This window comes from Tachysurus vachellii, chromosome 3 (assembly GCF_030014155.1).
Source record: "Tachysurus vachellii isolate PV-2020 chromosome 3, HZAU_Pvac_v1, whole genome shotgun sequence".
NCBI classification, from domain to species: domain Eukaryota; kingdom Metazoa; phylum Chordata; class Actinopteri; order Siluriformes; family Bagridae; genus Tachysurus; species Tachysurus vachellii.
Window position 1 is genome coordinate 21,487,054 of NC_083462.1, and position 16,669 is coordinate 21,503,722.

General features: G+C 38.6%; 1 protein-coding gene across 3 annotated transcripts in view; it reads right to left on the reverse strand.

Moving 5' to 3' along the window:
• LOC132843140 (rho guanine nucleotide exchange factor TIAM2) overlaps positions 1-16,669 on the reverse strand; it is a 46,364-nt gene that overhangs the window by 1,630 nt on the left and 28,065 nt on the right. For 2 of the 3 annotated variants that reach the window (XM_060866263.1, XM_060866265.1), the window contains 17 exons: positions 15,311-15,370; positions 13,435-13,605; positions 9,750-9,854; positions 9,418-9,496; positions 9,158-9,247; positions 8,464-8,721; positions 7,718-7,803; positions 5,267-5,455; positions 3,811-3,879; positions 3,277-3,402; positions 3,066-3,174; positions 2,761-2,940; positions 2,522-2,640; positions 2,297-2,405; positions 2,043-2,101; positions 873-963; positions 700-787 (listed from right to left, as the gene is read on the reverse strand). In XM_060866263.1, the coding sequence (XP_060722246.1) occupies positions 700-787; positions 873-963; positions 2,043-2,101; positions 2,297-2,405; positions 2,522-2,640; positions 2,761-2,940; positions 3,066-3,174; positions 3,277-3,402; positions 3,811-3,879; positions 5,267-5,455; positions 7,718-7,803; positions 8,464-8,721; positions 9,158-9,247; positions 9,418-9,496; positions 9,750-9,854; positions 13,435-13,605; positions 15,311-15,370 (1,988 nt within the window). The remainder of the gene's footprint in view (positions 1-699; positions 788-872; positions 964-2,042; positions 2,102-2,296; positions 2,406-2,521; positions 2,641-2,760; positions 2,941-3,065; positions 3,175-3,276; positions 3,403-3,810; positions 3,880-5,266; positions 5,456-7,717; positions 7,804-8,463; positions 8,722-9,157; positions 9,248-9,417; positions 9,497-9,749; positions 9,855-13,434; positions 13,606-15,310; positions 15,371-16,669) is intronic. The other variant, XM_060866264.1, reaches the window with a different exon arrangement.

The following is a 16,669-nucleotide window of genomic DNA, read 5'->3' on the forward strand; positions in this document are numbered from 1 at the left end:
AAGTAAATGATGATATCAAACCCTTTTCTGCTCTTTGTGATGCCATTGAGGTACATGTTCAAAAGCATCTAAAGTTCGAATTGTTAGTGTTATCAACCAATAACATTCGGTGTAAGCTGATCCAAACTTGCGACCATAAATCATTTGTATATATTGATTGAAAATGTCCCATAAGCCGATTTTCATTAAACCACAGGAATGAAACACTGGTAAAAATGAGTACATTAGTTTTATGTTGTCTTCTGAGAATTTATATAAGGTTTCTAGACATTTGTACAATGATTGTACAAAGTTTCTTGTTGTACTATGTGATGGTAATGCCATTTCAGCAAAACGTTAATGCTCATCAGCTAGCTGAATGAATATGATATGAACATTATTGTAGATTTAAGATGCATTTAGAAGAACTTCAAGCCTTTTTGTCACTTTCTTCTAGCAAAAAAAATCATGGTGGAGATGTTTGCATTGCTTGTTGTATCAACCTACTTGATATACTGAACTACTACTATACAGTAGGTATAATACAATCCTGCTGTAGCAGTATCACAATCTCCACCCCAAATGATCCTGATTTAGGGAAAAATATAATGCAGGAAAAATCAGTCCAGGTTTCTCTGGAGGAATCATGTCTAAATTCTTTGATTTGCTAAAATAATTTACTGTATCACTTTTCCTCCTACATATAAATCACCATCTTACCTGCTGCAGAGCTGAAAAACCGTCTCTGGTCTTCCTTCCACCTCAGACTTAGTGTGAACTAATTCCCAAACACAGGGGTTCTCAGATCCTACTAGACAGAATAAAAGTCTTAAACATTGTTCTAATAATTGCCCTTTGGTTTTGTATTGTATGTTGCACCATGCAAAACACACCTGCTGAGTTTCCAGGTCTCAGATGTAGAGATGCAGCTGGTATGAGCCAGCGGAATTTGAAAGGATCCAGATCTCCAGAGCGGGCTGATGTCTATATGAGCAAATAAGAAGCATTAGCACTGCATTTGAATTTAAAGTATGAAGCGATATGTAGTACAACTATTAAATCTTGCAAATTAACTATCTAACTATATTAAATATCTTGCAAAATTGTCAAGTATAAGTTACAGGCAGGAACTGGGATCTAATTGGGTATAGTGATGTTTTACTTTGGTCTGATTGGTCACAGTAGCATTTTGGGTGGTAACTGCAATCTGATTGGATATAATGACACACTTTGGGGTGGGTGGGGTATGTGGGGTTGAATGGAGCTGTGTTCAGATCTGCTGGGTCATAGTGCATTGGACCCAATGGCTCAGTGGGCATGAGGCTATGGGTTGTTGATTGGACGATTGGGGTTCAAGCCTCAGCACTGCCAATCTATCACAATTAGGCCCTTGAGCAAGGCCCTTAAGCATCACTGCTCCAGGGTCACTGTATCATGGATCTAAAGCAAAGAATTTCACTCTGCTATAATATCTATGGGACAAATAAAAGCTTCTTCTTCTAAATAGGCTGTGATTCGTTACAACTGTGATTTGAGCAGGAACTGCAGTCCAATTAGCTACGTAAGGAATAAACCACTGAGATGCATAAACATGGGAAGTATGGGCTGCCAAGGCAGCAGCTGGGGACCCTTTAAGTTAACTCTTAAATTAATAGGACAAAGTGTAGCATGCCATGTTGCTGAGGATGCCCCAAGCTCTAAGCCCTTTATCCTGAATTCTCTTGGGTCATAAAATGGGGTCTGATTAGTCAGACACAGAAACTGTGGTCTGATCTTTAAATTACCACCAGGACAGTTCAATGCAGTAGAAGCAGTGGCAGGATATGTGGTCTAAAGAGTAATCTGATTTTATATAATGGCATTATGAAGAAATTGTGGACCACTTGATTGCAGTGGTGTTTGGGCCATAAACTGTGGTCTGATTAGTTAGTCACAGTAGCAGAATCATTAGAATTTATACAGTACAGAAACAAATCCAGTACAACATATTCCCAAAAGCATCCGCTAGCTGTAAAAATTATTTACAGCATAAACATTATAAAACCTATAAAAACCAGACTCACCATCCTTTTCTTCAGCTTGATGCTCTCTCGATACACCAAAATAACCGCTCTTTTGAAAACTGTGGTGAAGAAAATTGGCTGTGTTATTACTGTAACGGTTTCATGATCTGTACTTATCTGCTGCTATTAAACAGCAGGAATCAGCACACTCATCGATTGACTGTACCACAACGGTGAAAATAAAAACGATGTACAGTATAAAGAGGATATTTAAACATATTTCCAGTCCATATATTCATGTCAGTCATACTCACTAAAAATTGTGAGTTCCGGCTCTTTTCTCATACGTCCCAGTGAGGTCATGGGGTTCAGCCAGAGCGCAGAGCCATGGACGATAAACTCTCCCATGGAGATCTCTGTTACCTGAGCCAAACATATTACAGAAATTTCAGATATTTCTTTAGCTATGCATGTGTCCTAAACATAGTTTATGAGTTTATGAAATTTTGTTTCCAAATTGCCATTTCAATTATACAAACCTCCTTCTTGGTTCTGCACTGTTCTGCCACCAGCTGATCAAACACAGTGCCGTAATCTTCATAAATCTTCTGCATTTCGTTGATGTGGCTGGCCACCTTCTCCATGGCCCTCAACGCATCTGCAAGAATTAAGACATTTAGGCATCTCATGTGGTTTTATCGAGAAATAAATAACCATAAAGACCAACATTTATGTCCATTTCTTGCTCTGTGAGTAGATAGTGCATGTGGTACAGTACCTGTGAGATGGCAGTGTTCCTCGCTCTCAGGGTCTGTGAGCGACACAAGCTCTCTCAGCAGCAGTGGATATTTGAGGACCCTCTGCACAGGCTTGATGAGGTAGGATTCCAGTGTAGATGAATGCTGTTTGGTGGGATTCCTCTCCTCGAGAAACTCTTTAAACGCCTTGTCTGTCTTTGCTGCAGACAAACAACAAGAAAATCGATAAAGCTTAACAATAGGATATTTTTGTCTCTTATTTTTCTACTCGTGCAGGTGTAATCGAAACCATGCGACAAAGAGGGTGTTCTGAGGTGATACATACCTCGTTCGAGAACTTTCTGGACTTTGATATGGTTTGCGCAGAAGCCACTGTAGAGCTTAAAGTGGTCTGCGTAGTACAGAAAGGATCCACCCAGTGAGGAAAGCAGTTTCTGAGTTTGCCAAATAGTAGAAAAAAGTAAAGACAATGAAAAAGAAACTAAATTGTAACATAAAGGTACGGGCTTGTGTGCCTGGTTTGTGCACTCGGTTACCTTGAGCTGCTCTGCTGTCTGGAGCGTCATGAAGTCTGGAGACGAGCTGGTTTTCTCTTCTAGCGTCTGCAGAAACACCCTCTGGAAGTCCAGCATCTCTGGCAGGCTGCCGAACAGAGACTCCATCTAATAGATGAGTCGAGAAAGAAAAACAAACCTCAAGCTGTTTGCATTGTTATCTATCAAGTGATCTAAAAAACTGTTGCTTGTCTGGTGCAAAGAAGTCAAAAGAAAATGGTGAGACATTCAATCTTCCATTAATTGATTGATTGACTTCATTCATTCATTCATTCATTCATTCATTCATTCACTCACTCAATCACTCACTCACTAATCTTCAGTCCTGGTCAAGCTTGTGGTTGATCTAGCGCCTATGGGTTTCTCTCAGCAGTCTCTCATACCAATTTAAAAAGCTACCAACAGTGTGGAAAACACCACATAATCGACATGTGATGGTTTGCCACAGACGCTCAAAAACAATCAGCTGGTGTGTTACTGTGTGAAGAGGAGCTCTGCAGGGTGGCTGGCACTCACCTCTCCCAGGCTGAGGAAAGTCTCTCGCTCTAAAGGCTTCAGGTAGATCTCAAACAGACAGCCAAGATCCTGATTAACACACAGTGCAACAAAGCTGAATGATTTAATGACATCATCCCAATAGGCAAAACAGTTAATTATGACAAAAAAATTTGTCTCGTTTTTAAATCTGATTGTTCAGAATGTGTCAATTAATTAATTTTCTATAACAGCAGCTCTGACAGTCGTAGTTTAGAGTAATGTGCTTATTCTATTACTATTAATACTATAGTAACGACTTACAAATTTTTAATTATAAATATCTTTTTTTAATAAATACAAAAAATGATCATTTGAGAATTGCTGTGGTATAAGAGCAATAGAATATTTTACGGCATGATGTACGACAATATAAAAAACTTCACACTGGTAACAGTAGCTCAGTTTCACACTGGACTGCATCACACTCGTGACAGCACAACACTTTGTTTTATTCCTTACATTCATACATGGATGCTGAAATGTTTCTGACCCCCACAACCAATTAGTACTTAAAGGCTAATTATTAAACTAACTATTTTTACTAACTATTAAAAAACAGTGAAGAAAAGGATTTTCTCAAGAACATTCCTTTAAAAACATTCTGTCCTAGAGTTAGTCTCCCGTTGCTGTTATAATTAGTTCCACTCTTCTGGGAAGGTTTTTGAATAGATTTTGGAAAGTAGCTATGGAGATCTGTGATCATTCAGCCACAAGAACATTAGTGAGGTCTGGGATGAGGTCAATATTCCAAATGCAACCCATCTATGGCATTTGGCAGACACCCTTATCCAGAGTAACGTACATTTTATCTCATTTTTTTTTTTCAATTAATTGAGGGTTAATGTGTGTGTGCCCTGCGATGGGTCCAGGGTGTATCCTGCCTTGATGCCCGATGACACCTGAGATAGGCACAGGCTCCCCGTGACCCGAGAAGTTCGGATAAGTGGTAGAAAATGAATGAGTGAGTGAGTGAGGGTTAATGTTCTTGCTCAGTAGCAGCTTAGTGGACAAGAGGTTTGAACTCAAAAACGTCTGTAATCCAACACCTTAAACACTAAGCTACCATATCTCACCCACTGAGCCACCGTATCTCATCCACTGAGCTACAATATCTCACGCAAAGACATTCTCTACAATGGTTTGCTTTCCACTTTTGTGAGACCAGTTTGGGGTGGAACATGTATTGGTCTGTTTGTTAGTCCAGAGTACAGTTAATGTCCAGGTTTAAGCTCTATAGTACAAAAATAAATAAAAAAGGTATAAAATTTTAGAATGTATATCTAATCTATAAGATTGCTTTCTAATCTTATAAAAATTTAATCTATAATTCTTCAAGGCTAAATGAACCACATGCCCAACTGCGCTGTCTTTCTACTACTGGACATTTTAACATGATCATTAACAGGTCTATAAGAAGCTGAGTCAGAAGCCGTACCTTGACGTAAGACTTTTCCGTGTCCACGAGCTCCTGAATGACCTTCTGGAGTCTCTCTGTGATGGTCATATGACGTGGGCTACCCCTTGCAGTGCCACTCTCAGGGGAGTACGGGTTCCTGTAGCCCTCTGCGGTGAGGTTTTCAACCTCGGGGTAGGTCTGGTACAGCGGGCACACTCGCTCCACTTTCTGTAAATGAAAGAGAAGAAAATCAGACTATGAGTGTACAGAGGTGTAAATCCTGATGGTTTTAATTACATTTGCATTTCTGCCATTTAGTAGACACCCTTATCCATAGTGACTTACATTTTTATTTCAATTTATACAACTGAGAATTTGAGGGTTAAGGGCCTTGCTCAGGGGCCCAGCAGTGGCAGCTTAGTGGAACTGGGATTCGAACCCATGACCTTCTGACCAGTAGTCCAATATCGATAATTAAGCAACAAAGCTGTTCATTGGTGCTGAGAAATAGTATAATAATAATAATAATAATAATAATAATAATAATAATAATAATAATAATAATAATAATAATAAGGCTCTAACTATTTTTTCTAATTTTTTTTTTTATTAAAAAGTCATTTAATGCCCTTTTTGACACAGCTTGTTTTATAAATGCAGTTTGGCAGATAAATAAGAATCCACAGAATTTAAATGTGCTACTGGAGCTTTATCTCACACACACACACACACACACACCACCTTCAATGCCATATTGAGAATTCCAGCCATTTATCATCATAATCTGTCCTGCCACAGAGTAATAAAGTGCTGACAAATTAATAAATCCCCCGAGGAGGCCACTGTGCAGTGATTTAAAGCTGTTTTCTACACTACAGGAAAAATAAAACAGACCCAGAAAAGACAAAATGTGCAATGCATACAAAATATTTTTAAAAAATGTATAAACCTCTTAGCATAAAGCAGCTTTATTGTGAACATGGTGTAATGAAAACTGCGTGGAAGAGTTAAAGTGTGTGTGTGTGTGTGTGTGTGTGTGTGTGTGTGTGTACATGTTCAGCCTTCAGTGAATCATCCTACAGCACATCTTTTCTTTTCATTGCTGACAAGATAATTACAGCCATTATATATATATAAAACAGAAACAGGAAAGTGACCAGTCATTTCTCAAAAGCATTTTATAAATCCAGAAGTTCCCTTAGAGAAAAGGTCATGCTCACATGCTGGCACTTAAAAACTAAAGCAAAGCTAATGCTCAAATGCTCACATACACACATATTCACACAAGGACACACACACATACTCACACACATACACATGCACCTTGCAGACACACACGTACACACACGTACACAAGTGCATACACACACGTACACACCCACCCGCACACCCACGCATCAACACACGTACACACACATTAGGTGTCATTCATTTATGTACTGTATATGTATATATTCCAGAGTTATACTTTTTTTATCCAGAGATATTTTTTGAGTTTATTGTATACTATTGTGCTACTCTTGTGTTAAGTCCTAGTCCTCCCTGTTGCTCTTGACAAATCCAGTTCACTCCTACACTTATTTCTTTTTATATATATTTTTTTTATTTTGTACGATGTACAGCATTTACAAGTACAAGTATTATTATTATTATTATTAATATTATTAGTAGTAGTTGTGCTGTGTTTCTGTTGCTGTATAAGCATCATGCCAGGTACTGAAAGTTTATCAAATCCTTTTAATAAGAACATGCATAAATTATACATGCTTTTTAAAGATCTCATTTTGTAACCCAAAAAAGGCGGCATCCATATGTACAGATTTAAGTTCAGCTATACTGGAATTCTCTTATTATTCAATAGGGCAGAGCCTTGAGAGTATAATAAAGGGTGAATAATACAGAAGCCGTTATTTCTCTAGTGTGTTTTGCCTTTGTGTATGACCGGTTTTTCTGTATTTTTATATTTGCCCTTGTCTGTTTTGGTTGCTACGCTGATTGCTATCCTGTTTTTTTCCTCTCGATTCTGACTTGTTTGCCAGACTTTGTGTTTATTAAACACTCTGTGTTTATCTGTATTATAGATTCTACTGACTCTTCATTACAACTGTACAGTAAAGTTTAGTTCTTGTTTACAGATAACACTAAGCCTCAGTGTGTCATAAAGCATACTGGAAAGTATTTGTGTCATCACAGAAGAACTGGATCATTTCCAGACCAAACATAACCTAAAGAAGCAACTATTAAAAACCAGTGAAGAAAAGGCAAAACTGTGCACATTTGGATTTTCTCCAGAACATTCTTTTAAAAGCTGAATAAATATTAAGCTTTATAAGCTTTATGTAAACTGAGACGAATCAAATTGCAGTAAGGAGACTGGAATTTCTCTTGGCACGCTTCACCCAGCTTTTACGACTAAAAATAACCCTGACTTCACCAGGCACGCTTTCAGGCCTCGGCTCTCCTCCCACACCTTCCACTCCTCTATCTTACCTTTCCGCACCGCTCGGCCTTATTGCAGACGTCCCCTGACAGAGGCAGCGCTGCATCACCAGGAACTTCCAGGAACTGAGAGCCATCTGTGAGAAAAAACAGGGAAAACATGCAAAGGTGAGTGAGACAGATAAACTTCAGATGAGACAGACGGAGCAGTTAAAGACTTTGTTACTCTAAAAATGCCCTAGGGAGGGAGCCTACAGTACAGCCAGCTGGAGAGTAAGTGCACTTGATTGGTGTTAACTCACATTGATCTGATTTCTCTAATTGTTTTGTTTGCAGAAGCACTTCATTTAAAATGTCTTTCTCTTTTCCCAAAGCTATTCCAAATGTACAGCGTTACTGAGGTGATGAGGTGGGTGGTTTATTAAAGTAAGGCTGTGTTATGTTCAATGGTAGCAACTACTGTATTTTAAAACTGAGTGAGACAACAAGACCTGAATGTGTGCACTGTGGCTGCAGGAACCTAAGCATACAGATGACTGATAATTTTACACTTTACTCCAGTAGTGAAAGAGGTATAAAGACATACTGGAGTCACTGGTTTTGTGACATGGTCCCTACCAAATAACTGACACAACATATTACAACATATCATGGGTTCAAGTTACATAATTCATAAGATTAAAAATTTCAAATGTGGCCTTAAAATTTCTTCTGGAGCGACTTAAAACCTCAGCAAATGAGCATGATTTTTTCAAATGACAGAGCACATAAACTAGATGATGCTTGTGAGGTTGTACCTGATGAGCTGAACTGCGTCTGTGTGCTGTGTGAAGGTAGAAAGGGGCAGAAGGATGCGCTGGAGGGTGGGACAGGTTCGTATGGGTCACTGGGGTTACACGCCGGCCACAAACTGCCCTGATCCTCTGACACGCTTTCCTCACGCCGGAGGAGGAGACGCAGCGTCTGCTCGCTGAACAAGGTGTGTATGAGGCCCAAGTCCAGAGTGGATACGCTCGCACTGTTCACAGCCAAGATCTCATCACCTGCTTTCAGCCCTACACAACACACACACACACACACAGACATAATAAAGAGATGGATCAGATCCAACTGACTATAAATCAACGTGAACACAGAATACATTACACCATTCAAATCCAACTGCATATTAGCCAAGTGTCTTGATCTGTCTTCTGTACAGTACATGCTAAATGATTATGCTAAACCGCTAGCTATAAACTCCCATTACTTGTTAGCTACATAATAAACTGCAGTCAAATTAAAATCTATTAAGCAAAAAATTGCATTTTGGTGAAAATGTCTCCTTAATTGCTTTAAAAATATATTAGTTTGGATTTTTTTCTATGGCTTGAATTTACATTTTGTTTTCTTTACATAAACCATGGTGAGATTTTGACCAAAATAAATTTTATTATTTTATCACAATCCCCATTGTAAAGATTTTGTCTGAATTTTATGATGATGAGTTACCCTCACTAAACGCCGGGCCTTCCAGGTTCACCTCACTCACGTAGATGTGACTCCTCCTCAAACCATCTACATGGCCTGTCACTGCAAATCCTACACACACACGCGCAAGTCAACAACTTATTTACCACTCACATTTTGTGATAAGATATTTTTTAGCAATTCTCACAACAGTATCTAAGATCTTCTATCGTCCACATCATAATATGCTAAAATGAGAAAAAACACACTACTGAAGAACGAATCAAACACAAACCGCTCACCAAAATCGCTGACGGTATCTGGACGTGAAAGTGTCAAAGTGAAGACGTTGAGAGGCTGAACATCAAGTTCGTCATAAACCTGTGTGGCAAAGGAAGCAGAGAATAAAATTACATGGGACACGTAAAACACACGTGACTGTTATCTCATACAGTATTACATGTTCACAACAGGAGTAAATGTCAAGTCACACAACATAGACAGGCGTGAAGGGACTGACTGATCATCTGCGTCTGAACGTAGCAGCACATAAAGAAAACAGATCTGGAAAGATGTTCTAGGTGAGTATTAAAGAAATAATCATGGGTCTGAACGTGTCGTGAAGCAAACTCACCAGGTCTCTCAGTAAGTCTGAGTTTCCTGGAGTGCTGAACTCAACATCTGGACCTGAACGTCTCTTGACACGCAAATAATACTGCGTCGGATCCAGCTGCTTCAACTAAACACATGCGCACACACACATACACAGAATTATTGTATTATTTTTTGTATACACACCCTTTCCTCTCTATCTTCATATGTCAGAAAACCTCATCACACTTCACCTCACACCTCGACACACCACACCTCAGTACACCTCAACACACAACACCGCACAGCAACTATGTGTTGTGAGTCTTTAAGTATGTGTGTAGTGGTGTTATGAGTCTTTAGGTATGTGTGTATTTTGTTGTGAGTCTTTAGGTATGTGTGTATTGTGTTATGAGTCTTTAGGTATGTGTGTATTTTGTTGTGAGTCTTTAGGTATGTGTGTATTGTGTTATGAGTCTTTAGGTATGTGTGTATTGTGTTATGAGTCTTTAGGTATGTGTGTATTGTGGTGTCGTGAGTCTTTAAGTATGTGTGTATTGTGTTGTTGTGAGTCTTTAGGTATGTGTGTATTGTGTTGTTGTGAGTCTTTAGGTATGTGTGTATTGTGTTGTTGTGAGTCTTTAGGTATGTGTGTATTGTGTTGTTGTGAGTCTTTAGGTATGTGTGTATTGTGTTGTGAGTCTTTAGGTATGTGTGTATTGTGGTGTTGTGAGTCTTTAGGTATGTGTGTATTGTGGTGTTGTGAGTCTTTAGGCATGTGTGTATTGTGGTGTTGTGAGTCTTTAGGCATGTGTGTATTGTGGTGTTGTGAGTCTTTAGGCATGTGTGTATTGTGGTGTTGTGAGTCTTTAGACATGTGTGTATTGTGGTGTTGTGAGTCTTTAGGTATGTGTGTATTGTGGTGTTGTGAGTCTTTAGGTATGTGCGTATTGTGTTGTGAGTCTTTAGGCATGTGTGTATTGTGGTGTTGTGAGTCTTTAGGCATGTGTGTATTGTGGTGTTGTGAGTCTTTAGGCATGTGTGTATTGTGGTGTTGTGAGTCTTTAGGTATGTGTGTATTGTGGTGTTGTGAGTCTTTAGGTATGTGTGTAATGTGTTGTGAGTCTTTAGGTATGTGTGTAATGTGTTGTGAGTCTTTAGGCATGTGTGTATTGTGGTGTTGTGAGTCTTTAGGCATGTGTGTATTGTGGTGTTGTGAGTCTTTAGGTATGTGTGTATTGTGGTGTTGTGAGTCTTTAGGCATGTGTGTATTGTGGTGTTGTGAGTCTTTAGGTATGTGTGTATTGTGGTGTTGTGAGTCTTTAGGCATGTGTGTATTGTGGTGTTGTGAGTCTTTAGGTATGTGTGTATTGTGGTGTTGTGAGTCTTTAGGCATGTGTGTATTGTGGTGTTGTGAGTCTTTAGGCATGTGTGTATTGTGGTGTTGTGAGTCTTTAGGTATGTGTGTATTGTGGTGTTGTGAGTCTTTAGGCATGTGTGTATTGTGGTGTTGTGAGTCTTTAGACATGTGTGTATTGTGGTGTGTGAGTCTTTAGGTATGTGTGTATTGTGGTGTTGTGAGTCTTTAGGTATGTGTGTATTGTGGTGTTTTGAGTCTTTAGGCATGTGTGTATTGTGGTGTTGTGAGTCTTTAGACATGTGTGTATTGTGGTGTGTGAGTCTTTAGGTATGTGTGTATTGTGGTGTTGTGAGTCTTTAGGTATGTGTGTATTGTGGTGTTGTGAGTCTTTAGGCATGTGTGTATTGTGGTGTGTGAGTCTTTAGGTATGTGTGTATTGTGGTGTTGTGAGTCTTTAGGTATGTGTGTAATGTGTTGTGAGTCTTTAGGTATGTGTGTATTGTGGTGGTGTGAGTCTTTAGGTATGTGTGTAATGTGTTGTGAGTCTTTAGGTATGTGTGTATTGTGGTGTTGTGAGTCTTTAGGTATGTGTGTAATGTGTTGTGAGTCTTTAGGTATGTGTGTAATGTGTTGTGAGTCTTTAGGCATGTGTGTATTGTGGTGTTGTGAGTCTTTAGGTATGTGTGTATTGTGGTGTTGTGAGTCTTTAGGTATGTGTGTAATGTGTTGTGAGTCTTTAGGTATGTGTGTATTGTGGTGTTGTGAGTCTTTAGGTATGTGTGTAATGTGTTGTGAGTCTTTAGGTATGTGTGTAATGTGTTGTGAGTCTTTAGGTATGTGTGTATTGTGGTGTTGTGAGTCTTTAGGCATGTGTGTATTGTGGTGTTGTGAGTCTTTAGGCATGTGTGTATTGTGGTGTTGTGAGTCTTTAGGCATGTGTGTATTGTGGTGTTGTGAGTCTTTAGGTATGTGTGTATTGTGGTGTTGTGAGTCTTTAGGTATGTGTGTATTGTGGTGTTGTGAGTCTTTAGGTATGTGTGTATTGTGGTGTTGTGAGTCTTTAGGCATGTGTGTATTGTGGTGTTGTGAGTCTTTAGGCATGTGTGTATTGTGGTGTTGTGAGTCTTTAGGTATGTGTGTAATGTGTTGTGAGTCTTTAGGCATGTGTGTATTGTGGTGTTGTGAGTCTTTAGGTATGTGTGTAATGTGTTGTGAGTCTTTAGGCATGTGTGTATTGTGGTGTTGTGAGTCTTTAGGTATGTGTGTATTGTGGTGTTGTGAGTCTTTAGGCATGTGTGTATTGTGGTGTTGTGAGTCTTTAGACATGTGTGTATTGTGGTGTGTGAGTCTTTAGGTATGTGTGTATTGTGGTGTTGTGAGTCTTTAGGTATGTGTGTATTGTGGTGTTGTGAGTCTTTAGGTATGTGTGTATTGTGGTGTTGTGAGTCTTTAGGTATGTGTGTATTGTGGTGTTGTGAGTCTTTAGGCATGTGTGTATTGTGGTGTTGTGAGTCTTTAGACATGTGTGTATTGTGGTGTGTGAGTCTTTAGGTATGTGTGTATTGTGGTGTGTGAGTCTTTAGGTATGTGTGTATTGTGGTGTTTTGAGTCTTTAGGTATGTGTGTATTGTGGTGTTGTGAGTCTTTAGGTATGTGTGTAATGTGTTGTGAGTCTTTAGGTATGTGTGTATTGTGGTGTTGTGAGTCTTTAGGTATGTGTGTATTGTGGTGTTGTGAGTCTTTAGGCATGTGTGTATTGTGGTGTTGTGAGTCTTTAGGCATGTGTGTATTGTGGTGTTGTGAGTCTTTAGACATGTGTGTATTGTGGTGTTGTGAGTCTTTAGGTATGTGTGTATTGTGTTGTTGTGAGTCTTTAGGTATGTGTGTAATGTGTTGTGAGTCTTTAGGCATGTGTGTAATGTGTTGTGAGTCTTTAGGCATGTGTGTAATGTGTTGTGAGTCTTTAGGCATGTGTGTAATGTGTTGTGAGTCTTTAGGCATGTGTGTAATGTGTTGTGAGTCTTTAGGCATGTGTGTAATGTGTTGTGAGTCTTTAGGCATGTGTGAATGAATTATATTGTTAATTACTGCGACAAGGATAAAATATATGTTTAAGTCACATTGCTATAAAATCTGAAGAGACATCCCTTGGCCTGCTAGTTAACCGACCAGCCAAGATAAGAGCAAAGTTATTAATCAGGACACATAATTAATTACTGAAAGCTTGGTGTAATTAAAACTGAGGCCCAGACAGCTTTGAGCTAATTTTATTCTTTGTAGCCTGGTTCAGATCAGCGCAGATTAGAAACACGGTAGATTCATTCAACAGTTTTAAACCTTTCTAAAAGTTAATAAGAGGATGGAGTACCTTACAGGCTGAGGCGAGTACATCAGCTATGATGAAATCCTGTCTGACAGGAACACTGAGGACCTGCCTGTCAGGCATGAACACACACAGTAGGCTCTCAACACCGCAGTCCCACATTCTACCTTCAGATGGCGCTGTGGGTTGCAGTTTAGGAAAAGTGTCCATTTGCTGCTAAACACACAAAATGAGACATGGAGAAAAAAACCAACAATTTTTACAATTTTATATAGCATTTTAATATTTAGCCAGATATAAAGAAACAATATATTAAAAGCACCTTATGGTGCTGGCACACAACCAGACAGACAATTCATACACTCATACATAATTTGCATCTGTTTATATATTGAGATGAAAAACTATGTATGTATATATATATATATATATATATATATATATATATATATATATATATATATATATATATATATATATATATATATATTACATTTATACTACATAAATATACTATCATATCTTCAATGCTCTGATTCCACAGTATAACAGCACACTTAACTTGTCAACAACAGGTCTCAATCTTTATTCATTTTTTTCTAAATACACAGCTATGTGTTCAATCGAATTTCTACAAAGAAATGAAAATATCTATGAAAATCTGGCAGCAAAATATAATTGAAGAGTATAAAGGTCTTTACAATGTATTTATTCTTTTATTTTAACATTTTAGAAATGTTGTTAACCTATCTAGTGTAAACGCAACTGATAAAATTCTAGGTAACAAATTAGGAACAAATTAATAATAAACTAATTAATTATTAATTAATAACAATAATTTTTTTAAATGTAATTAATGATATAGTCAGCTTTTCTGTTAAAATATGCTTATTTAGCATTTATGGAGAGTTTCTTGTATCAGCTTTGTATCTATCAAATATAAATCTAGTTTAAATTTAAAGCTAAAGAAGTTTTACTTTTTATGTTTTTTTAAGATTATTGTTTAAAAGCTGCTTTATATTTGCCCTAATAACTTGAGGGGCTGGTGAGGTAAGATCTGTATTTAACTGTTAACATAAGTGATAAGAGAAATGCATTTGTTTTGCAGATGCTCCACAACACATTACATGCAACTGTCAATGGAAGAAAATGAAAAACCTACAAGCTGTTGTCCTTTAATAAAAAGAATTGTAATCATTGAGAAATAACTGTGGTATAAGAGGGAGAAATAAAAGACATCAGAATGCGCTGTTATAGGAAAATAATCATCTTCTGGGTAGCAACAGTAGCTGTGCTTCATGTTGCGGTGTCTCATTGTGGCATTTTGAAAATTTCAAAGCATTCATCTGTAGGAGAATTCTCAATTAAAAGCCAATTGTTGCTCAGAGCAGCTTGGATTATATCCCAAATGAGTATGTTAAAATTGCTATGTAGACATAACATGAGCTGGTATCATGAGAATCCCTGTGTGTGAGCTTCATTATATTCACTGACAATAGGATTGTGATGAAATGAAAGCTAACTCCGCCTCTATAGAGGTCTACACACACAGCCTGCAGCCTGTTTGCAAAGTGTCAACAGATCAGCAGGCTTTTGGGACAGCTGTGTAAGCTGTGTAAGCTCAGAAAGGGCAAAAAAGTCCACCCCCACTGTTCCCCACCCACTCCTCTTTCCAATTTCAGGGGATTAAAGGGGGTGGGAACCTCCCCTAACACATCATGAAGGAGCATTTGCATGTCAGATGGTGTAGGCTGGCACCTGGGCCTGGCACAGCATGGGCCGTCTTTAAAAGAATGCATAAAAAATGAATGCAAGATTGAGAAAATTCAGCTCCATCTGCTAGAGAGTTTACAGAGGGCAGCTGTAGACTTAGACAACGAATAAAAGTGAAAACACAGCATCACTATGGTGCATGAAGTACCTCTGCACTGCTCTGTGTTGGTGTATAACCAAGAGTTCCACTGGAATGTCCTTCAAATACCTACAATATAAAAACACAAACACACACACATCAAAATATATCCAAGGTAACATTGAGGCTCAAAAAAGCAACATAGCATCTAGAGTTGCATTTAATTAAAAACTATAGAGCTGAGCCAGCTGCTTTTGATACTATTTAGATCCTGGATCGGAACAGAATCGACCTCTGAGGTTTGCAGTGAAATAATCAAAGAGCGATGCTGTAATTACAGCTTAGAGAAGGCAGACTAATGTGCCAGCCTCTGTCAGCCTACAAGTGAGAGCCACAGTCTCCCCTCGACCCAGACGCCCGCCGGGACGGCTCTGACTCGACCATTATCTTCCACAACACTTTAGACAGGGACATGTTCTAACCACACACTGATCTACCACAGCCAAAATCATAGCAGCATCAACAACTGATACAGAAACTGAAACCTACTTCTGGAAAGACTGAAGAGTGGAACACAGAGCTCCAGAAGTCCTGTATTTATATAATAAGGAAAGAAAAGATAGATAGATAGATAGATAGATAGATAGATAGATAGATAGATAGATAGATAGATAGATGGATAGATGGATAGATAGGTGGATAGATGGATGGATGGATGGATGGGGTGTTTTTGAAGGGCTAATCAATAAAAAGGGTGAATATATAAAGAGGCTGGCTGGATAGATGGATGGATGAAGGGATGGATGAATGGAAAGAAGCTGTTGAAGGAGAGAGAACATAGAAGAAGATGTACAATTGGATGGAATTAATGGATTGTTAAATTAGCGTGATTTACTTAGAGATTTATGGATAAATGGATGAATAAATGAAGAGACAGTGTGGATATATGGACAGATGGATGGATGAGTGGTTGGATGAATTGTTAGATTAAATAGGGAGATTTATTGGGCTGATTTAAGCCCAATTTTGAGTTTGGGTTGGATGGACTAATAGATGAATAGATGAATGAATGGAAAAGTGGATGGATGGATGGATGGATGGATGGACGGATGGACGGATGGATGGATTGATGGACGGACGGATGGATGAATTTGGGTGAACAATGGATGAACAACTGGAAAAAGAATTATTGGACAGACAGATGGACAGATTGATTAGATATGTGATAGATGGCAGAGGAGAGGTGTGTATTGATTAGTAATTGTGTAAAATGGCATTAGCCTTTCAGAGTAATGCAGCATTTCATTTAAATCTTTGCACTGCTGGAAGGTCAGTGACACTGACTCACCTCAGCTCCTTCTGGAAATAATCAGCCTAACTCCCCATCCCCCGTTCCCCTGTCTGTTACTGAAGCTAAGCGATGTAGAC